The sequence below is a fragment of the Suillus paluster genome, assembly GCF_016628075.1.
Source record: "Suillus paluster strain FC165 chromosome Unknown EDB91scaffold_50, whole genome shotgun sequence".
NCBI classification, from domain to species: Eukaryota; Fungi; Basidiomycota; class Agaricomycetes; order Boletales; family Suillaceae; genus Suillus; species Suillus paluster.
The window spans coordinates 260,190-284,371 of NW_024537610.1; the positions used below are offsets into that span (position 1 = coordinate 260,190).

The following is a 24,182-nucleotide window of genomic DNA, read 5'->3' on the forward strand; positions in this document are numbered from 1 at the left end:
TTAACAGAAAAGAAGCCTTCTAGTACCATCATGCACCGTCCATCTCATGCTCATCGAATCTTAGTGACGGGGCCCAACATACACAATCTGCGAACGCCGTACTAACATGTACGCAGCTGTCGTTGGCATGCGTATCCCAGATGCTGATCATCAGACGGGGCGCGATGATATATGGCGCGGAATCAGCGAAGAGAAATAACAGATACGACACCGCTGTCTGTGCGTGTCCGCTTTAGAGCCGATCTCTCTAGAAGCATGGCAGATCATACCGGAAGGTTGGCCCAGAACATTGCCATGAATATTTGGGAGGTCAAATTTCTAGCGGGATTCAATGAATAATTCCATAGAACTCAATAGACGAAGGGGAACTCACAGGACAAAGTATAGGATATGGTATCGCACGATCATCAACACGTAGGTGTTAGGCCTCATTCTCACTTCCTTCCGTTCTTTCATGTGTTTCACAACGATGGCAACTGCGAGAACAGCTAGGAAGATATCGAAGGATATGACGGGGATGGTAGCATATATTGCAGGCATAGGCCCTATGTTGAAGGACACCGCGCAGTACTTGAAGTTTTCAGTTACTATTTCTTTCACTATGTAACGAGGCGTCAGCTTGAAAAAAAAATCGACGCAAGAAGGGACTTACCCGAGAACACTGAAGGTCGACTGTATAAAAAAATATCCATACCTATATAGAGCGCGACGATAGGTAGGAACAACCCCAGTAGAATATAAAGCAGGATTTTGGATTGGTCATATAGGACGTAAAGACGCCACATGAGAATGACTGGTAATCCAAATTTGTATGCAGAATGGGATGACGAGAATGTATGGCATACCTTCCGCCAAGCATGAATATGCAGAATAACTCCATTGGATTAAAACTATAAGAGGGTAGCCTGTTTTCATTGCACGTACGATGAGCAAACAGTTTCAGTTGAAGACGATATACTCGCAGCTAAATAAAAGGTCAACGACTGTTGAGACTTAAATGTAAAGGGAACTAGTAACGTACGACTAGAACATGTCAGCCGAGAACTCTCTGAAGATAGCAAGCGTCGAAAAACTCACTGACTCAGGCATGTACATCAGTCCTCCCCCTGATGCTAGTCAGCTAATGATGGCTCAGTTGGCACCGCACCACATACACAAGGCGGAAAGCCTAGAATCAGTGTCAATATACAATGTATCATCTGAAGGACGCAACCACAGCGACGCACATTGCAAGGAAGATACCAAAATATCGAACCTGCCAGAGCAACGAGGTGAAAAACTATGGAGCACGCGGGTAGAGCGGAGCTCACAGCGAGGTAAAGATATGTCATCAGCGACCACTGTCTTTCCTGGATATTCAATCAGTCTCCGGGGCTGGGGGGTTGACAACTCCAACACTAACCCAGACATACTTGACCTGTGATAACATGATAATGAGGACTCGACCAACAGAAAACAACCTTTTCGTTACCTCTTTGTTGAACTGCAGCACTAGATAATCCTATGCTCAGCTGTAGTACACGGTTGATGAGAGCTCCTGACCGTAGTCATAAGATACCAGGGTAATGATTACTACTGTAAAACGATGAGGTTCAGCACGGCGGTCCATTCTACAATCAGGTTGATCGGAGCTGACGAACCACACGCATTGTTATTCCAGCGGAGAGCATAGACATCTCCTTGTTCAGACATGAATGTGAGCAGATCAAATAGATAACTCAAAGGGTGAGTGGTAGCTGCTGATCATCGACGTACAGTACTTATAGAGCACATAATTTCGTTATCCTGCAAGGGTTTGAGGGGTTTGGTTGACGAATGACAATTGTTCGACATAAGCAGTACCGAGTTTACGGCACGTACTCCCGTTGGTGTTTGAATCGCTGGCCTCAATAGTTAGCACCCAACGGAAAGGTTATAAGAATCACACGACTGACAGGGTCACCCCTGGTCACCGGTAACCCCGTTACCTTTCTGCCTGTCCAACCCTCTTGTTCAGCTAGTAAGGGCCTTATCTAGCCCTAGATAGGCTGGAGAACGTCCCACCGCTGATCTGAAATTTTCATATGACCTTGAAAAGTTAAAATGCTGGCTCATCCGTACGGCAGACTGATTTCTTGGATTGACGTGACTAAGGAAGAAAACAACGGCAATCAGCCAAGCACTCTTTCTTACATTTATGGGAATATAATCACTTTGACTGTACTGAACAGAGTGACACCCCAGCCCCCAGTGCGCGAGCGGAGAGCAGAGACGACGGGCGCAGCACTCGGGAGGGAGGGGTACAGTCATGAGCCACGAGTAAATTGAGTCTTCTGGAATAAATAAATAATGCTGTGCTGCACTTCTACGCTATCAGATGGTGAGCAGATATCAGCCTTGAACTACTTACTCCCGTGAAGTATCAGGGAACACTGCCAGGACTAGAGGCTGATTGAAGCGCGCCCGCACGCCTCGATCTTTTCTTCGCTGATCTGGAAGCGGCATGCTAAAAATCATACGAAAGACATCTCGTGCTGCGGTGGCGAAGTCCAACACATAATCTCGCGAAAACATGTACGCACTCGTCGTTGGCATGCGTATCCCAGTTGCTGGTGCGTGCCATTCATTTTCGCGTCGCGTCCGATTATCCGGACCGGTCACCTAAATGAATGGTGCGGCATCGTTGAAGAGCTCTGAGAGGCTCATCACTAGCGTCTGTGCGTGTATACTTTGAGTACATAGGACTTAGGCCTCATCTTGATTTCCCACCGATCTTTCAGGTGTTTCACGAGGATGGCAGCTGTGAGAACAGCTAATTAAACGTTATGGCATACGAGGGGATGCAGGCATAGATCACGGGCATAGGTTCCATGTTGAAGAACTTGAAGGCCCGCCACGGGTTGGGAGTTATTACTTCTTTCACTACGCGAGGATACAGGGTGCGGAATGATACACCTTTTGGCATCTGAGGTGATGTCTGGTGCCATCTCTCCGCCAGTCTCCGGGGACTGGGAGCGAAGACTACAAGATGGGTCGGATGCTGGCGAGGCGCGGAGTCATAGGGTATCCTGTGGGCCTTAAGTACCGCTCCAGAATAGTCTCTCCTAGCCAGACCAATCGAAGGAAGATGGTCGTTCCTTCAAGTTCGTATTAGGGCTTCCGAGTCAAGTGCGCTCCATTGCACGGAAATTTCTGTAAGCATATTTGGCCTGTGTATTACGTAGTGCCGAGCAAACCACACATACCTGTAACAAACGATAGACAACGGGATCGATGGTAGGATTGAGTGAAAACTTTCTTGTGTGTCGAGTCTGCGACGTGCGGTGTGCAGATGATTCTTGATAAGGAAGATCACTCACCGCTAGTCTCCCTTGGGTAGACCAATGCATAGAAGGAAGAGTGTGGCGTTTGCTCCCTAACGACGAAGGACAACGAAGACTTGAGCGATCGAGAGGGTTGATGAGAGAACAAGTCTTGGTCCGAGCGTCGCTGTTTCAAGTGATCGTGCTTTTTCTATTTTACCTATCTATTTGTTAGCATCAGTAAAATGACCGGTTGCTTTTCTCACTTAATTTGTCACTTAATTACGGGAAAAGGAGCATTAAGTCATTTGAGTGAAAAAGTGCGAGTCACTTTATTAAGCCCACTCAATCTCTGAATTTTCGCTTTTTGCACACTTAATTCACTTAAAAAAACCAGAAAAAGCGGAAAAAGCATGTCATGAAAAGTGGTAGTATTACGCATGAAAAGCTAATTAAGGAGACTCCCAAAAAGGGGACTTGCGGGATAAAAGAGTGGCAGCGACTCGGATATTCATGTAGATACAATGAAAACAAATCCTGTAGTAGTCACAGATGTCAGTAGTACTAGTAGGATGAAATCTAAATAACAAAAACTTACAAAGCATAGCATGTTCGTCATCGTTGGACTCCTCGTCATCAAGCGAGCTCTGGGGTGTTTCCGTCGCTTCGTTTAAGGCAGTAGAAGCACGTGCCATCTGGATCGTGGTCTCGATGTACCCAGCAGGCTTGCTCAAAATCGACTTGTTGAAAGAAGTAGTAACTTTAGCCCAGCGAGCTGCAGAAAATAAGAAAGGGGCATTGCTCATCTTCCCGGTAGTTCTGTTGAGCACTTTCGGGAGTTTGATGTTAAGTTTACATTTTGACGTTGACACCAAAACCTGCTTGACTTTCAAGTTGTTTTTCGCAAACATGGTAAGGGCACGCTTGATCTGGAAAAAAATAAATGTAAAATTAAACTGTCTTAAATTAAACTTACTGCCGCAGCAGAAACAGCGATAACACGCGACATCCCACGTGTCGCAAACATATGGGTATCGAGTTCAGGAACCTCCACATATCCATTGATGGCATTGAGGTGCGCTGTGCCCAACAACTGCAAAACAAAGGGAGAACGGTATGTTGTGAGGGGACTTGGCTTGTCAGGGTCCTCGAACAAGAATGTGTAATCCACAAGCAAAGATTTAGCAAGTTCGACAGGATCACAGTCGGAGTTTCGTGTCAGAAAGTCGAGGATGATGACTATGCCCGTCAAACCGAAATTACTCCACCATTCGGAAATACACTGTGCAGTCTAATTAAAAATAGTCAGTCAAGCTCGATGGAAAATAACGGACTTACAAGGGAATGTACCACCCCACCATGAACCAGGGTAATGTTAAGCTCCTTGTATACCGCATTGAAAATTAGCTGGGCATGGAGGAGAAGTACTTCATCTGGGATGGTCCAGATGTCTTCATAGCTCCTAGCCCACAGCATAACAGTAGGTAGATATTTCTTTGTCCAGCATTGATCGACCTGCATCATAGCAGGCAGATCAACATTACGATATGCACTACGAGGCTTCATCTGTTCTGGCGCGGTATCCACGTTCGGCTGGCGTTTGATAGCAGGAGTGTCGTGCGCAGGTGGGTCAGATAAATCGACCTTGAGCTTTTTTTGAGCATGCGGCTTGCCGTCAGCAACAGGAGTTGCCACAGATACCGATGTCTATACAAGCATCAGAATGAGCGTTATTAAAAGTTCAGTACTTACAGAAGACGTTGTGCGAAGAATCTTCTGCTTCATGACCACAGGTTTGGGCTGAGGTGCGTCAGTCGGAATCCACAATCGGGTCCTGAAAAGCGGGGTCATTCAAGTCCATAGACCAGTTGGACACTAGAGACCCCTCGTCATCTGAGATGTCCTCCACACTAGCTTTTCGCTTGAGGGCTCCTGTGATTGTCCACCTGTGTGAATGGAGCCTTAGGCTCCTGCAAGTACCATTCCTGTTCTGCAACCGAGGGCACAAAGTCGTCATCTGACTCATACTCTACAGGTGATTCCTTTGGCTCATTGAAGTCCGAGTTATCTTCGAATATCCAGGCTACCTGTAAAACAAATAATTAGCAAATACTAGCACTAATGATCAAATAATAGCTGATTACCTTTGAGTTCCCCTTGCCTTGTGCAATAGTGGCATCACGCTCCAAGGTATCGTCAATGTCATCTGCAAAGCTGCCAATGAGGGTGTGTGGAGTTTCAATCACAGGCTTCCGAATTGGGACCTGGGCATCAGAAGTTGCTGCCGTGGAAGCAGTGCCTTGTGAGAAAATTGTTGTTGGAGGTGCTTGAGTTGAAATACTGGGTGTGTGAGAGATTGATTCTGATTTTCCGGGCTTGACGTCCGAAATCCAGCTTGGTTACCCGGCCGCCTAATGCAAATTTTCGAGTGGTCGCATTGAGACTGGAAGTAAGATTGAGGAAATACAATGTTGATTCAGTGAGAAGCAACATCAGGGATGGTGAGAGAAGAAAGCCTTATGGTGCTGGCATATCTTTCCCATCAGATACACGTGCCACGCCATTGGCGTTATCACCTTCCCCTTTCGATAATGATTCGCTCATCTTCTGTTGCATGTTCCTGATAGTGTCCTTTATCAGCAACTTTTCACCTCTCTTTGTTGCCTTCTTCCCATTCTTCGCTCCTGGAATTTCATCCTCCATGTTCTCGACAGCCTCCTGGAGGTCGTCTGCCTCATCAACTTCCATCATATTGTCAGTATGAACATCACTGCTTCCTAATACAGGCTTAGTTGCCTTACGAGCCCTTGACTTGGGCCAAATGGGAGTCGCCTCTTTGGTGAGTAGTTTCTCCTGCACCTTCTCCATCTCATTTTGCATGCCAGCCAAGCGCTTCAGTCCCTTTTGAGCTTGTGCTTCCTTTGCTTCCTTTGCTTCCTTGAGGGCAAGATCATCGACCTTCTTTTGCGCCTTGTTACGCCTCTTGATCTGTGCATCGAGCACTATCTGACCAGGCCGAGCGATTGTGGTAGATGGACGGGTGCGACCATCAGGAAAAACTATATCTCTATATAGAGGACCATCCTCTATATAGCCCCGATAGCACACCACAGCTCTATACAGTCTATGGCAAGCTATCACAGCACTATAGACCAGTATAGACATCATGAAAGTCTATATATTACCATAAAGTTTGGTAAGTGTATTTAGAAGTAAAACATTTCAACAACTATAGACCCCAGTAGACCGTGGGAACTTTTTTCGATGAAAACCAAAGTTGTAGTCCTTGTCTAGGGAAGTCTATCCATAGTCTTATGACTTCAATAGGTTAAGATCCTAGTGAGTTATAAGGAAAATACTCGAAATTGAAGGGTTCAAGAAAGCAACTTGACCATGGGAACTTTTTTTGATTAAATCAAAGTTGTAGTCCTTGTCAAGGGAAGTCTATCCATAGTCTAATGACTTCAATAGGTCAAGATCTTAGTGAGTTATAAGGAAAATACTTGGAATTGAAGGGTTCAAAAGTGTTAAGGTACACCTTATTTATGTAAGCAAAAATGCGAAAATTCACCTTATGTGTATTCAAAATCCTAATGCTAACAGTCAATTTCATTGTCTTTTTCTTACTGTCATAATCCTAGTCCTATTAACCAAAAACTCGAAAATTCACCAAGTCTTGTGTTGTGGCTTTGTTTGGCACTGCTTATGTAAGCAAAAATGCGGTCAACCAACAAGTCTTTTCCCATTCTTTCCTTCCCCCCCCACTGCCCCCTCATTAGATTATCTTCCATATTTTTCTTACAATTTTCGAGTTTTTGCCTCTCTTCTCTTCTTCTTGCTTCTCTATCCTTCTCTTGGTGTTGATGTTGTTGGTGCTGGTACTGGTGCTGGTGCTTTGAACTCTGGTAAGTCTCCCTCCATAATTTTCGCATTTTTGACTATTTGACTAATCTTTTTTCTAACCCTCTCCTTCTAGCTCTCTTCCCTCCTGCTCCTCCTCCCCCTAACTATTTTCGCATTTTTGACCATTTGGCAAGTCTTTTCTCTGACTCTCACTTCCTCCTGTCTGATCCTCTCCTTCTAGCTCCCTTCCCTCCTCTTCCCTCAAGAATTTTCGCAATTTTCACTATTTGGTAAGTCTTTCTTTTTTTTGTATTCATCTTTCCTCTCTGATTCTTCCTTCTAGTTCTCTTGCCTCTTCCTCCTGTAATTTTCGCATTTTTGCCTGTTTTGTAGTTATTAGTTTACATGTATTGTAGTAGTTGAAATATAATTTGGAATTTTCGCTTTTTTTTAATTTTGAGAACACTATCATGGCAACAAACAGCTATTAAGAGAAATTTTTGCTTTGTGTTTTGAGCTATAATAGCTACAATAGTTGTGGTATGTTCCACCCAGCTATAGCAACTTTAATAGAGCTATATAGCACTATACACTGGTGTAGTAAGCCTGCACAATTGGGCACTTGGCTATACGAGCTATAGGGCTATGGAGTCTGTATAGCAGTCTATAGTGCTATGGGTGGCTATATAGCCTTACCACATTTTCCTGATGACAGGGACTCACTGTGGTAGACATGGCTGAAGAGATGAAGTTACCAGTCACGAAAGATAATACTTTTGCTGGGGCGAGAAGGAATGGGTTTGAAAGTTAAAAAAACTCGTAAGCCCCAAAAGAGTATCGACTCGCACACACTAATCGGACTTTGTTACATAGTACATCGAACTTATTCATTTTTGGCATGGCTCCCAAGGCGTTATATTCGTGGTCCTGCCTTTTCTCTGTATTTTCTAGGATGCCCAAGGGTGCTCGCAGGGACCACAGCGCCCTTCAGATTCTGGTGGGTTACTTGGACTGTGAACACTACTTCAAGAGTCAGGGAGGGCGCAAAAAGCACTGGAATACTTCGCATCCAACATTCAAATCAGCTCCAGATCAAGACAAGCCTGAGGAACCGCTCAATGACTTCCCCACAGATCATAACGACTTCTTCGCAGGTCATGATGACTTTCCCGCAGGCTCATTTGACGCGGGTCAGGCTCTCGATGAGCCTGACAATCTGGACGGGAAGTTTTGGGGGCCAGGTGATAATTATACCGCAACTATCACCCAAAATTAAATGGTACGTTTCTTGAAGCTCTTCTGGCTAGTGGCAACTAATGCAAGTATTTAATGCAGGTCGTCCTTGTGATGCAACAGGTCAATTCCTTGAAGATGGAGTGCCCCCAACGCCGCCACCAAGCAAATCGCCTGATGATTGGACTCCATACCAGGATCGTGTTGAGTTTGAAACCGCAGAGTTCCTGTACACACACAACCAAATGTCCGCCGGGGACATAAATATCTTACTGGATCTTTGGGCCGTGACCCTCTTGAAACACAACGACAAGCCGCCATTTGCGGACTGCCATGATTTATATAAGACCATTGACAGTACAACTCTTGGCGATGTCAAATGGCAATCTTTCCAGGTTAAGTACACGGGGGAGAAGCCAGCTGACAATGTACTGCCCTGGATGGATGAATCTCATGACGTCTGGTATCGAGACCCCCATGAGGTCATTCAGAACATGTTGGGGAACTCAGACTATGCAACGGAGATGGATTACCAGCCCTACTGCAAGTTCTCGACTGACGGCGACAAACACCAATGGCAGGACTTCATGTCTGGTGACTGGGCTTGGAACCAAGCGGTATATTCTGTTTCCTTGTTTTATGTAGCTATACAAACTGACAATCTTCAGTAGGACAAGATTTCCAATGATCCGGATACAAATGGCTTGACCGTTGTGCCAGTTATACTCGGAAGTGACAAGACAACAGTTTCAGTGGCAACTGGCGCCAACGATTACTATCTGCTGTACGTATCAATCGGGAACGTTCATAACAACGTTCGATGTGTGCATCGTGACGCTGTTGCCATCATTGGCTTCCTAGCTATGCCAAAAAGTAATTCTCATTCTACTCCTATTGTTCTGCACTAACTATAGTCGAGCAGCTACAAAGGAGCATGCCTCCTGCCCAAAATATCGGAAATATTGCTGGCAACTCTTTCATTCGTCCATCTCAAAGATTCTCAATAATTTAAGGCCTGGTATGACTAAACCAGAGATTGTCCGCTTCGGTGATGGGCACTATCGGCGCGTTATCTATGGGCTTGGACCATATATTGCAGATTATGAAGAGCAGGTTCTATTAGCGTGTATAGTGCGCTCTTGGTGTCCAAGGTATGTTTCTAGAAGTAATTTCAATGTACCTTCCGCCTTACCATTATGAATGCACAGGTGTATGTCACATTGCAAAGATTTGGATTCTGAGTCGTTGTATCGCAATTGTGACCACACAGAAGCACTCATTGAAGAAGTATCATCTACCGATCTGTGGGACGAGTACGGGATCATCAGTGACCTTGTCGTAAGTCACGCATCTTCTTGTAGAATTGTATTTAAGATTTAATCCTTCCCTAGCCATTTACAAATGATTTCCCTCGAGCTGATATTCACGAACTTATCGTGCCGGACCTCCTACATCAATTAATTAAAGGAACTTTCAAGGATCATTTAGTTGAGTGGGTTGGAAAATATCTGCACCATGTGCATGGAAAGAAACAAGCTGAAAAAATCCTGGATGATATAGATTGAAGGTATGTCATTTTCTCTGAATTCGATGTTGCAAAGCTCAGGCCAATCAAGAATTGCTGCAGTGGCCTCATTCTCAGGTCTTCGACGTTTTCTGCAAGGCCAAGGATTCAAACAATGGACTGGCGATGATTCTAAAGCCCTGATGAAGGTAAGTTCGATATTATTTTTAGGACATTGCGACCACCAGACTAATAGCAGTACAGGTTTATCTATCTGCCATTGAAGGCCACTGTCCCAACAGATGTGGTGCACACATTTCGCGCGTTTCCTTGAATTCTGCTATCTCGTACGGCATAATATTATCATGGAATCCACATTGGTTCAAATACAGGACGCTCTTGACCGATTCCATCATTACAGGAAGATCTTTGAGTCCACAGGTGTCGTACTCACATTCTCCCTCCCTCAACAACACTCTTGTTCCCATTACATCCTCCTTATCCGACTGTTTGGCGCACCGAATGGCCTTTGTTCCTCGATCACAGAGACAAAGCACATCAAAGCCGTCAAAGAACCGTGGAGGTGCTCGAGTTGTTACAAAGCCCTCGGCCAAATGCTGGTGGCAAACCAGCGCCTTGATAAACTTGCAGCATCGCGCATTGATTTCAAGAGCCATGGGATGCTGGATGGTACCTGTCTATCTGAAATGCTTGGGCCTTAAGTGAGTTTGATAGTGCTATCATGTTGATTGTTTGCTCAAAATCTATACTAGAACATATACGGTTAAATAGGGAGCCTGACGGCATCCAGCTTGATCAAGCTAACGAGAATAGCATTGTGCTACTCCCTAACCTCGACATTACGATACAGGGTGACAATGAAGAGGGCAAAGTTATTGACAGCCCAATGGTTGTGCAGGCCCATGTTCAGTTGGCAAAGACACCCCGTAAGTCAGCTCATATTTGACCATGAATACCTTATTTAATTGCGCAGAACGCAAATGTGCATGAACTGTACCCGACTTATGTACAGAACTTGCAATCCCCCATCTTTACGACCTCCTTCGCCGATTCCTATTCGAACAAATAAACCCAGATGATGAACGCTCTCCCTCTGACGTCCCACTCGCAAGGTGTCCTCGATTCGATGGTGATATTCAAGTCTTCAACTGCGCATCTTCGATATTCTACACACCCAGCGACCGTAGTGGGATTGGTGGCATGCGTCGGGAGTATATTCGTGCTTGTCCTCTTTGGAGAAATGAGGTGCTGCGCTATGATTGTGTGTTTGTGAACACAGATGCAGGTGTCGAAGGGATGGGGGGCATGGACATAGCCCGTGTCATGTGTTTTTTCTCTTTCACGTTCAAGGCAGTTTTGTACCCATGCACTGTGGTGCATTGGTTTGACAAAGTCAATGATGGACCCGACGAGGACACTGGGATGTGGATCGTTCAACCTTCGTATGATGTTGGCCATTCACGGTCAATCGGAATCATTCATGTTGATTCTATTTACTGTGCTGCACATCTCATCCCAATCTACGGAACACATGCCATCCCACAGGACCTCAAGCACTATGACTTGTATGATGCTTTCTGAGCATTCTATGTAAACAAGTTTGCAGATCATCATGCGTTTGAGATCGCATCTTAGGTCGGTCTATTTGACTCAGACTTGTATAATACTACTGACTCAAAAATCAACTAGGTACTCTTTTAACGCAATCAACATCCGCCACACCAAGCACCAACCCTGCACAGTCGCCATCGAACGTGGCTGCTCCATATGCGAGTGCCCGTGATGTCGCATTAGCCTCTATCATCACAACTATAACTTCAGCTTCAAATCCTTCACTCAAACCAATATCTGAGGAGTTCCCAGGTGCGACACTTATCCCTTTCAAGGATTTCAGGGCACATGGGATACAGCTGTTCGCTGAAGTTGTTGGTGGTCAGGACGAGGAAGATATGGAGCTCAATGGATTGGGGATACCCACCATTGAGTTGCGTGTGAAGCATTCAACTGATGAATGCAAGAGCAACACACATAAGAGGAAACGCAAGAAGACTGCTGGCCCAGAAGGAAGATCCCGTGGTACACCGATCTCCTGAAGGTCTGCACAGCTGCATGCTGTTGCATCCGGTGAGCCTTTGTGACACCATATCAAAGGTTTTTACTGCAATTTTGTTCCTGAACGTGCGCGCTTTGCTCTGGAACAAGGTCATGTGCATCCAGTGATGCTGCTTGCAACTGGAATACAATGATTTGCTGAAGTGGAAGGGAATGAGCTCAAACTTGATATCACACCGTTATCCGACTTGAAGCCCTCACATCAACAAAGAGGATCCAGGTCTTAAAGCAGGACAAGCAACTCGAGGACATTCACGAGCACGTTCGCAAAGAACTTGACGAAGTTATTCGCCTGCCTACTCCTCGCACAACGCAGGCCTTAGAGCACGAACCAGAGCTTCTGTGTCTGCATCCGCAATTTGACACACGGCTACATGAACAGGTAATTTGATGATTACGCTGCGCCATGGATACGCTCGAGCGACGCTCGGTTCCAACAACTCAACAATCCCCTCAGCCTCCTCCAGAACCCCACCCTCACTCCTCATTTGATGCACCACTACATGAACAGGTAATTCGACGATTATGCCGCGCCATGGATACACTTGAGCGACACTCGGTTCCAACAACTCAACAACCCCCTCAGCCTCCTCCAGAACCCCACCCTCACTCCTCCAGCTACACCCTCCCCAACTGCCCTCATCCCTCCAGCTACACCCTCCCCAACCACCCTCATCCCTCCAGCTACACCCTCCCCAACTACTGCATCCTCCCCAACCACCGCATCCTCCCCAACTGCCGCATCTGCTGCCACTGGCACTTCTGGCTTATCCGCGACAATCGGCTGCCTTCGCCCTTGTCCCCGGTAGGTCTGTGGTGCCATTGTTGGCCGATGTGGTACAATTTGGACTAAATGCTGTCGATCGCGTCAGCGATCAACGATCTACACAGCATGTAAGTTACTTACAGGATCTTGAGGGCCCATCTGCAAAGTTTTGATGGCGTTAAGATGTATATGTGAGTCGATAGTGTTTTGGTTTCGAGTTCAAGATACTTACCCGATAATCGGCGTCTACTGTCAGTTTCTTCTTTTGGACAATATAGCCGACTCTTCCTAGTATACAACAGTATATATGACTCTTAGTAGTACTACTTATTGCGCTGAATTTGCTTTTTCAAAAGTGTAATAAGTTGAAAAAGCAATGTTTTTAGCTACCTTCACCAAAAATTAAGTAACATAAGCGGGAAAAGCAACCGGTTGTTTTACTGATGTATCTATCTTATCACAAGCTTCATACATCGCGATAGTATTTAGAGTCGTGAAACTGTACTGAAAGCTACTTAGTATTCTTCCAATCTATCCGGACTGGTATCTGGTTACTTGCGATAGAGTCTCTAAGTTGTGCCGTCATCTAAAGTCTTACCAACTTCTACCTGCCGTCACATATTTTTTAACCTTCAACCAACCCATCTCCTTTTCTTGACTCTTTCAAAAACAATATAACCATTCGACAAACTGGTCTGGCCCACCACGTTACTCGAACAAACCACAGATACACAGAATGACTTCGACTTCTACCTATAATCTCAGGCTATACTGTCATTATTATAGATAACCGACTCTAATTAGAGACAACTCATTATACTTCCTTGTCACGGACTACTGATGCTTTGATAGATTATCCATTACAGCTCCCACAATGGATAATTTGCCAGACACTCAATTTGGCATGATTCTACTCATTCTGGGGGCTGTCCATGATGGATAATGGAACAGCCAATACTATTTAGTGTGTTCCTACCCTTTCTGGGCTGCATCACCCTCTTGTGTCTGTTTTGAATTTATCCTGCCCCTCTCCCTGCTTCTCTGCAATCTAGATCTGATCATTCCATCAAAAGAACCAACATGAGTCCTTATGTCAGGCTCCCCACATTATTCCCACACATCACATGTTCGCATTTTTCAGCCACACAGTGTGGGAATTACCCCACAACACCAAAAACATCGCCTATTTTGGGAATCTCCACAATATGAATTATTCCCACACCCTCCCCACCTCAGTGCAGCTTCACCACCACACCACAATAGGTCTCCCTTCATATATAAGTAGTAGTTTGGTATATATATGTATATTATAATATAATAGTCCGCTTTTTTTGTTTATTTCTGTGCCTGCTCCTCCTCCAGGGCCCTTTCAAAATAGCCTAGGGTAAAGAACACTTACACACTTTTGCCCCTTTGATAGGGAAGTGTTCTATTGTATTCAGGACATATTTGGGAGTGTATATGAAGAGATTCCACCACTTTTTTGACCCCCTGAAGCGCCCTACATCAATAGATATAGCTTATATACAGGAAAATACGAAATATGTTCCCATGTATGTATTTCTAGATAGATATACTTGGAAAATTTATCCCCAGCATCTATTAAACAGCAGGAACAATGTATAAGGAGCCAGGACCATAGGAGAATCCCCTGTTCCATAGTGCACCCTCCCTCTCCTGGTGGTTCACCCCCTGTGAAAAATTTTCCTGTAGGGTCGGACCTTCAGAGTGGTGGGGAGTCTATTCCTATGCATATTCAGAGTATATCTATCACCTAGCTACCATAGGAAACCTATAAGGTCATTCAACAGGAACATAATATGTAAAATCACATTTTCGACATTTTTGATGTTTTTCAGTATCTTACCCTTGCATACATGATCACCCCTGCTCATATATCATCAGTAGTACATATATAAATGCATTTTATCCCAAGGATCAGCTCAAAATAGGCCGGGGCTTTGAGTTAGTGTATATACTTGATATTTCTACTGATAAGGGGCCCATACCTTTGCATCATCAATGTTTATTAATCGGACACCTGGGATGCCTCTAATACATATCCCTAATTATAGCCTTAACATTTTAGAAAGATCCATCAAGGATTGAGTGAATTACAAGCAAAATAACATGTATGTGAAAAGTGACAATTGACATCTGTTCACACAAAGTCACATTTATATATGATACAGGTCGAAGATTTCATTAAAAATGTGTAGGATACATGATAGACTACCTAAGGAACCTATACTACATACTGCCCTGAGGGCAGAGTGTTGATGGGGGGGATGTGGTGTAGAAGTGTTTGAATTGGTGGCCCATAGCAAAGTATACACCAACTGATCATTTTCCATGTTTTGAACTTCGGGACATGTAAAGTTTCCCACACTTGATTTCTTATCTATTTCACTTCCCCAGCTCTCTATTCTGGGTGGATCTTTCTGTATTTTTGAGTCCATGATACGGAACATATGTGAAATGTACTCCAGGTGTCTGATTATTAAATTTCAATGTTTCAAAAGTATGGGCCCCTTATCAGTAGAAATAGCAAGTATACACACTAGCTCAAAACTCCGGCCCATTTTAAACTGATCTTTGGTATACAAAGCATATATATATATACAACTGATGATATATGAGCAGGGGTGATCATGTATGCAAGGGTAAGATACTGAAAAACATCAAAAATGTCGAAAATGTGATTTTACATATTATGTTCCTGTTGAACGACCTTATAGGTTTCCTATGGTAGCTAGGTGATAGATATACTCTGAATATGCATAGGAATAGACTCCCCACCACTCTGAAGGTCCGACCCTACAGGAAAATCTTTCACAGGGGGTGAACCACCAGGAGAGGGAGGGTGCACTATGGAACAGGGGATTCTCCTATGGTCCTGGCTCCTTATACATTGTTCCTGCTGTTTAATAGATGCTGGGGATAAATTTTCCAAGTATATCTATCTAGAAATACATACATGGGAACATATTTTGTATTTTCCTGTATATAAGCTATATCTATTGATGTAGGGCGCTTCAGGGGGTCAAAAAAGTGGTGGAATCTCTTCATATACACTCCCAAATATGTCCTGAATACAATAGAACACTTCCCTATCAAAGGGGCAAAAGTGTGTAAGTGTTCTTTACCCTAGGCTATTTTGAAAGGGCCCTGGAGGAGGAGCAGGCACAGAAATAAACAAAAAAAGCGGACTATTATATTATAATATACATATATATACCAAACTACTACTTATATATGAAGGGAGACCTATTGTGGTGTGGTGGTGAAGCTGCACTGAGGTGGGGAGGGTGTGGGAATAATTCATATTGTGGAGATTCCCAAAATAGGCGATGTTTTTGGTGTTGTGGGGTAATTCCCACACTGTGTGACTGAAAAATGCGAACATGTGATGTGTGGGAATAATGTGGGGAGGCCTGACATGAGAAGAATAGCTGAGTTTTAAAAATGCGAAAAATGTGGCTGTGTATATTGTTCAGATCTCATAGGAGATCACAATCGAGATCAAGAATATCAACTATTATATAAGCGGGACAACAGGTACAGAGCAGCAGGAGCAAGGTAATAGATAATGGATAATGAAGGATATCCTCAAGGGTCCGTGACAAGGAAGTATAACCACATGGCTCTAGTTAGCTATGGTTATCCATAATACTGCCAGGAGCAGGTGATAATCTCTGATCGGAATGCGCGCTAGAGCCAGCTCTGTTGGCACACCTGCAGAAGAAAAGAATTTCAAGGTGAGTGACAAGTTCGGCGATCTCGTCATTAACCTACTATCTAGCGTGAAAACCCCGGTGGAGGGCCCGAGCCAAAAGGCTGCGCTGCCCAACTCTGGGGGATCCCCCTTAACCTCAGTGGGGCAGTCCACAGAAAGTGAGACCGAAAGAGAGACCTCATCTGTACCTAAATCCATCCACTCATATAGCGATGTGGTTAGTGCGCGTAGCCCCGGGAATGACCATTCAGTTGACCAGGAGAATAACATAGCTGTAGACACTGTGATAAGCGTAGAACTCACAGAGGGCAATGAGACTAGCTCACCTGCCAAAAGAACAAACAGAGATATGACGTTCGAAACTGCTCATGAAAGAAGTGAGCAGTCCAGCAAGACTGAGAGTGGTAACAACCACACATGGACCACGGTCCTGCCGCAAGAAAAAGCCAGGGGCAGAAACACCCAAATCTCTGACCAGTGAGTAGAAGAAGGTAATCTGCAAGGCTGAACGAAGACTCACGAAGTCAGAACATCAGAGACTAGAAAAAAGAAGAGGCAGTATTAATCAGAATACTACCAGCCCCAAGACCTCAGACGTAGAGTCAAGGGAAGAAGGACCAGTCAAAGGGAAAGGGAGCGGACCCTCAGAACTGGGGCGCTATAGCCTCAGAAGAAGAAATAGACCTAGAAGAACAAAGGGCGGCTCTGGCATCCTATAAGCTAGTGAAAGAAATAACCCGACCGTCAGTTACAGCATCCGATACTGGCAGAGAGACGGACACAGACGCAGGAGAACTGCTTGAGGAGAAACGAACGGTCGACAGCATAGCGCAAGCGGCTGAGAAGAAGAAGGCTATAGACGCCGCAGTCACTAAAGCCAAAAGTCGGCTACACAAAGAATATGAGAGAAAGATCAAGGAACTCACGAAAAGTAAGAACCAACCTGAGAGAACCTCTAGGAAGACCTGCCTAGTGGACCCAGTAAGAACCTTGGTAGACAAGGTGGTCAACCCCGCGTCAGACAGATGCGAGAGGAGGTGCACCCCCCAAGCAATGGAACCAGTTCACCAGGTGGCACCTAGGTCCTATATAGGTCAGGTGCTGGGGAGAATTGGCGAAAGAAACAGAGGAGATCCAGACTCCTCCGATTCGGAAAGTGAAACCTCGTCTAGCAGCTCGGAGAGCTCGAGCACGGACCATAGCCCTGGCCCGTTTGAGTGATGACGCTGCCAGAAGAAGGAATAAGCGAAAATTGAAGAGGAAAAGATCCAAACGAAAGAGGGAGACAACTCTGAAGCCAATCCCACCTACCTCATATGATGGTGCTGTGGACTCTAGAGCGTTCCATAGGTTCATCACCAAAGGAACCGCCTATGTGGAAGACGGTAAGGTGAAATCGAAAAAACGAGTTTTCATGCTGTCACACTACTTGAAGGGCAAAGCGCATGAGTTTTACATATGTGAGGTGTCGGGAGACCCTTACCGTTGGCGGCTCCGGGAGTTCTTTACCGAGATGTTCAACTACTATTTCCCTATAAACTTCAGGACAAAACAGAGAGAGAAGTTAAAACGCTGCTTTCAAAATGACAAACCCGTACGAGACTACATATACAAACTCAACGAGCTCTGGAATATGATTGGGGACATTGATGACTGAGACCGGGTGACTCATCTATGGACTGGGTTGAACACTGAAATTCAGCAAGAACTCTGGAAAAAGGAGTTGAATCTGGAAATATCTACCTTTAAAGAGGTACAGGTGGCAGCAGAAATCATCGAAATAGCTCACTCGGTCCCTCAAGGGAGAGACAGAGAAAGACGAAATGGTCGGAAGGAAAAACCAGCTATAACAGTAGGATCCAATGCCGTAACTCCCGCGAGACCCCCATTCAAAGCCCGGAACAATGGACCCGCAGGGTCATCGAGAAGGCCAAGGGAAAGGCAAGCGAATCGACCAGATAATATCAGGGCCCAAAGACCCAATGGAGGGGGACTTGATAGAGGGACTGGCAAGAATGTCAATAGACCAGGAGATGCCCTAAGCCCGGCTGAGCGGGACCGCCACCGGGCAGAAGGCAGATGCTTTGTTTGCGGGGAACTAGGGCACGTCTTGTGACAGTGCCCCAAGAATATGCACGTCAAATCAGATGTACCTAACAGACCCCCTGGAATACCCAGCTTCAGGGTTCACATCGCCCAGAGCGATGAAGAACGAATGAGACAATCAGCAGAGACAATGGAACCTGCAGAAGGGACTTACCTGGGATCAGTTGGAATTTTCCTGGAAGAAACAGCCAGTGAAACAATAAAGAAACCCCTGGGGAATGATAGCCTGTCATTTAACTTTCAAGACCCTCTGGCCAGGCGGGCGGAGGAACTGTTGGCTAGGATTCAGTATCCTGGGGATCTCAAGGGTGAAGATCAGCAAATACCTTGGGATGACCCAGACCGATTTTGCATCCAGGACCAGGGAGATGACAAATATCTGGTCGTGGATTACCTGCGACTGGGGAAATTGGAACACTTCGTTGTTAAAAGGACCCAGCTGGAGAACCCTAGCTTCTGTATCGACAAAGCTTACTGGGTTTTCAAAGGCGTGGGTTTGGGTCATAACAAACGAAGAACTGGGACCAGGGAACGGAAACGTACCCTCCGAAAACCCCCCATGGGGGATCCCATCAGTGATAAGGTGGTGCGATGGCTAGACATGTTCAGGCAACCAACAGACGATGAATGGAGAAATCTACCTTCTCAATGGTTCTCCTGTACCCAATTGAAGGGAGGAGATTATGAGGTCATTGATGCTGCCCTCTCATTTTGAGTACGAATACCACAAGGTATGGTGCATCAGAAGAAATGGAACCCCAATCATTGGTATAAATGACAAGTGCAGGCGGGCAGCCCTGCAGCTAAACAATAAGTTGCTAGAGTTTGACTGGGGTCGATACACAGGACTCACCGAATTGTTCGACCCGCTAAAGGAGCCCCAGCAGACATTAAGTCAGGCGTTAGGAGAACTGATCGATTTCGGCGAGCTGGTGCGAGCATGCGAGATGATAGATGAATATCATCTGTGGGGAGGTATTAGTGTTAATGGGGTACAGGTGCCGCAGGGTACTTACCCATCCCTGCAGCGAAATTCCGCTACGACGTGAGATTTGGTGCAGGCAATACCAAAGCCTGTCGTAGTGGTGGTACACATCAAAGGGCGCCCAGCGCGGGCGCTGATCAACATGGGGTCATTAGCAGATTTTATTTTGCTAATGACCACGGAACAATTAAAGTGCAGACTCACCGTACTGGAGAAGCCACTCACTATACAGCTCGCGGTGCAAGGATCACAGTTGAAGGTGAATTACGGGACCACTGTTAGGTTTCAATATCAGGGGATGGATCACCAGCGATATTTTGATGTTATCAACTTACAGAATTATGATTTGATTCTGGGAACGCCCTTTTTATACGCACACAGCGTTACGGTGGGACTGAACCCCCCGCGAGTGGTCCTCGGTAGAGTACAACCCCAGGCGTTGCAGGGGGATGGTGTGACCAAGTTGGAATCACGGGCAGCTGAGTTGATCAGCGAGAACCTGGAGAAAACGAGAGAATTACTACGGGAATTAGCCCAACCATTATGTTCAAAAGCCTCAGAGACAGCCCTACCGCCACTACGAGCGATTAATCATTTGATACCCCTCATCGATGAGACCAAAATCTATCCATGGAGGCCCTCTCAATGCCTGGAGCCTATGAGGCCCCAATGGGCTGAGAAGCGACAGGACTATCTGACTTTGGGGTGATGGCAGATGACGAGCGTGGGGAATACAGTGCCCATGCTATTCATACGAAAACCTGGTACAGACTGACTATGTACCGTCGTCGATCTACAGGAGTGTAATAAAAATATGCGCAAGCTGACCTCCCCGTTACCTGACATGGAGGGGATATTGAGATGGGTGGCGTGGAAACCTTATCGGTCATTAATGGATGGGCAGGACACCTACAAACAAATAAGAGTGATTCCAGAGCATGTGCCACGAATGGCAATGACGACACCTGATGGTAACATGGTCAGTCACGTATTACAGCAAGGCGATTGTAACGTGCCAGCGATGTACCAAGCTGTAATGAATCATATATTCAGCGAATATATAGGAATTTTCATGGATGTCTATTTGGACGACATAATTATCTACTCAGACTTGCTAATGGAACATATTGAGCACGTACGAAAGGTGGTGCAAATCCTTGAGCATGAACAGCTTTTCTTGAGTGAAAAGAAACTCAAGTTTCTAGAGCCAGTGATGCGGATCCTCAGATGCGTCGTGAGTGATGGCAGTATTCAAATGGACCCGGATAAAGTTGATAAAGTACTTAACTGGAAGGTGCCAGTGAATTGGGACCTGTGTCGCGGGTTTATCAGGGCAGTAGGATACCTCGCGGATGATATACATCGGGTCCGCATACCGTTAGAAGTTCTGTCCGCAGTATGTGGGGATTCAGTGCCTTTCCGCTGGACAGAAACGGAGGAACGTGCCTTCAATGAAGTGAAACGATACATATCGGCTTGTGCGACCCACAACCGGGTCCTGTTGCATTATGGGCGGGATGCACCTCAGGTCTGGATGATGACTGATGCATGCCCCACCAGGGTCAGGGGTGTAATAGCACAGGGGGCGGACTGGCAAATGGCAAAAATCGCCACCTTCTACTCTGCCAAGCTAAATTCAGCACAGCAAAATTATCCTGTACACGAGCAGGAATTGTTAGCAGGGGTAGAGACTATGCTCAGGCACCGGCACATCCTTCAGGGATGCCCGTTTATTTGGTTAACGGACCATAAAAGTCTGATTTATATTCTGAATCAAAGGAATCTGTCTGGTCGTCAAGCACGGTGGATGGAAAAGTTGGGTGAGTATGACTTTACCGTTGAATATGTGCCCGGGGCACACAACATTTTGCCAGACACGTTGTCGAGGATGTACGACTTTGACGCTGCAGGCACGGTGCGTGCAGTCAGTGAATACATCACGTTCGATGAGAATGCACCACCTACTGATGCATCAGATTTGGTGAGTATACCGGTCCTGGTGGGCGTTGAGGCTGGAATGGGGCCTCGGCGTAGTGCCCGCTGTGGGGAACGTCCCCACTGTAGGCCTGTATCCCATATAATTCCCATGCCTTCCCACCATTTTCCCGTGCATTCCGCTACCCATCCACATCTTCCCCGAGCTGTCCACTACATGGAACCAAGCGGAACCCAGTGGAACAATCGCATACTATATGCATCAGATCCCTTTAGCCTTCGGAACGTCCTCCTCTGTCCTGTCCTTGTCCTTCCATCCTCACTGGTGAGTACTAGTTACATTCTCCGTGTCACTAACATGTTCCTATCTCATTTCCCATGTGTTATGGTACTTATACGGATCCTTCTGCTACTCGAGACCGATTCCTTATCTCACAGCCTCACCCGGTTGTAGCATAGCGCACTTCGGAACCCCTTCCTATATAGGTAGCAATAGATGGGATCTTAGTTTTTTTACCTTCTGATAGACTCGACTCCACTTCCACTTACAGAGTACTTCCCAGTACTCCACTCACTGTCTAAAATATCTTCCCGAATCTATTCTTGATCACATTGCATCGTTCCCGCCCCCGTGAGTTCCACTCGAAACACCCGACATTGGATTCGACGACTTGGAGCAAGTACCAGACACAAGCCTGGTCCGACTTTGCCCAATCATCCTCCTGCAGGCTCGTAGTTTCTTTTCCCTCCGTTTGTTCCCCATTAGTTCTGTTTGTTCCCCATTTGTTCTGTTTGTTCTGCGTTAGTTCCGTTAGTTCCACTCGTCGCGCGCTGAGTTTCGCTCGTCGGGAACCCTCCGCATCTTTGTGTTCCCAGTCCTAGTAAGGACCAGAACCCTTTGGGTCGCTAGACAGAGTCTAGTCTTTGTTTCCTCGCACTTATTTGAGGACTCGCTACCCAGTAGCAATCCCCTCGGGACAAGTATAAGCCTTGCACCCTTGTTAGACTTCTGATCTACACAGAGTCTATTTTCCTCACCCACACCGCATTTTGGAACAATGGGGCTGTGCACATCAGGAGACTGCGTCAGGAGCAGTGGGGACGCCGCTGGCATTGCCTGCCCCAGGCATCCTTTCACCTGCTGCGATGGTGGAAGGGTCAGGAGGTCCTATAGTGGTTGCACCTGGCGAGACAGGGGCAAGGACAGAGTCAAGCGCAGAATTCACTAGGTGAATGTGTGGACGCTTCGTGCTACAAGGCCCAAGGGCGATAATGGCGCCACCCCTTGCCTCGCGAATGGAGGGGGGGGTACCGAGTGCAGAACCTGTAAGAGAAAAAGTAACAAAAGCAGTCAGCAATACGGCGACTGAAGAAACAGCTCACCCAGAAGTCATTCCCATGACTTACCCACATGAAACAGAACTACTGGAAAACATGAGACACCAGTATGAAGGCGATGTAATGTTCAATAAAGTACTTACCTCTCCTAAAGAGTATCGCAACTTTGAAGTTAAAGACGGTCTGATTAGAGTCAAACTGAAAGATAGAAAACCTCTGTGCATACCCGATATCAAAGTCAGTGACCGACAACTCATTGAAACCGTGATCGATCAGGCGCACTCTCTACTTGCCCACCTAGGGGCAGATAAACCTTTGTCCTACCTAAGAGAACACTGTTTGGTGGAAGATGATGGTTCCTGATGTACGAGATTTTTGTCAGTCTTGTCAAACATGCCAATGCAGCAAACCGACGAACCAACGACCGTATGGGCTGCTGAATCTGCTAAAAGTCCCCTCATACCCATGGGAAGCGATAGGGGTTGATTTCATGGGACCTCTACCCACATCGCATGACCGCAATGGCGAGTATGACTTGATAACTGTCATAATTGACTTGTTAACCACTATGGTTCATTTAGTACCAAGTCGGACTACTTACACAGCTAAAGAAATCGCCGAAACTGATGTTCGCTGAGGTGTATAAGTATCATGGGCTACTGAAGGCCATAGTCAGCAATCAGGACGTACTATTTACAAGTAATTTTTGGACTCACTTCAATCGGCTCATAGGAGTGACACTAAAGATGTCTAGTGCTTATCATCCGCAAACAGATGGCGCAACAGAGCGCGCTAACCGGACCATCAGGACAAATGTTGAGGTCCTGCATCACCCCTAATCAAAGGGACTGGGTATTGAAACTTCCTGCTATTGAGTTTGCAATAAATCTCACTAAGTCCGAATCTACGAACTTACCTCTGTTTGTTGCGAATTACGGGTGACTACCTAGAGCAATGATATGGGAAACGGCAGGGACAGATGAGTACCCTGGGGTAAGAGTATTCACTCAACGAATGAAGATGGCCACCATGGCCGCGCACAATGCTATCTTGGCAGCAAGAGTAAAGCAAACTTTCGACGCTGAATAAGCGAAGAAGGGTATGCCCGTTAGCCCTGGGAGATCTAGTATATGTTTCGACTAAGAACATTTTGTTACCTAAAGGGACCGCCCGAAAGCTGGCCCCCAAATATATTGGTCCTTACCGAATCATTGAGGACTATCATAACAACTCGTTCAAACTCAAACTCCCCTCTCGGCTTAAACAATGGGGAGTGCATCCCGTCTTTCACTCGTCATACCTCAGGATTCATATCCCCAACG

General features: G+C 45.9%; 4 protein-coding genes across 4 annotated transcripts; 2 read left to right on the plus strand and 2 right to left on the minus strand.

Moving 5' to 3' along the window:
• Positions 1-28: 28 nt before the first annotated feature.
• On the minus strand, positions 29-1,692 carry EDB91DRAFT_1084234 (uncharacterized protein; the record flags this gene model as incomplete). Its single annotated transcript, XM_041315743.1, is given in 13 exon segments — positions 29-217; positions 270-318; positions 374-599; positions 653-694; positions 846-905; positions 925-964; positions 1,078-1,112; positions 1,155-1,168; positions 1,227-1,255; positions 1,311-1,349; positions 1,403-1,417; positions 1,472-1,491; positions 1,641-1,692. The coding sequence occupies 13 exon segments, from the start codon at positions 1,690-1,692 to the stop codon at positions 29-31; spliced, it is 810 nt and encodes a 269-aa protein (XP_041174622.1).
• Positions 1,693-4,242: 2,550 nt separating this feature from the next.
• On the minus strand, positions 4,243-4,847 carry EDB91DRAFT_1057099 (uncharacterized protein; the record flags this gene model as incomplete). Its single annotated transcript, XM_041314050.1, has 2 exons — positions 4,243-4,572; positions 4,620-4,847. 2 exons carry the CDS (start codon positions 4,845-4,847, stop codon positions 4,243-4,245), a joined length of 558 nt encoding a protein of 185 aa, XP_041174623.1.
• Positions 4,848-8,076: 3,229 nt separating this feature from the next.
• Positions 8,077-11,463, plus strand: EDB91DRAFT_1238480 (uncharacterized protein; the record flags this gene model as incomplete). Its single annotated transcript, XM_041321728.1, has 12 exons — positions 8,077-8,365; positions 8,460-8,974; positions 9,029-9,230; positions 9,280-9,508; positions 9,566-9,695; positions 9,749-9,874; positions 9,925-9,928; positions 9,964-10,070; positions 10,164-10,551; positions 10,683-10,808; positions 10,856-10,864; positions 10,958-11,463. 12 exons carry the CDS (start codon positions 8,077-8,079, stop codon positions 11,461-11,463), a joined length of 2,631 nt encoding a protein of 876 aa, XP_041174624.1.
• A 7,164-nt stretch (positions 11,464-18,627) lies between these two features.
• EDB91DRAFT_1251146 (uncharacterized protein) lies at positions 18,628-19,317 on the plus strand (the record flags this gene model as incomplete). The annotated part of the gene is made up of 1 exon (XM_041323335.1): positions 18,628-19,317. The coding sequence occupies one exon, from the start codon at positions 18,628-18,630 to the stop codon at positions 19,315-19,317; it is 690 nt and encodes a 229-aa protein (XP_041174625.1).
• Between the last annotated feature and the right edge of the window lie 4,865 nt (positions 19,318-24,182).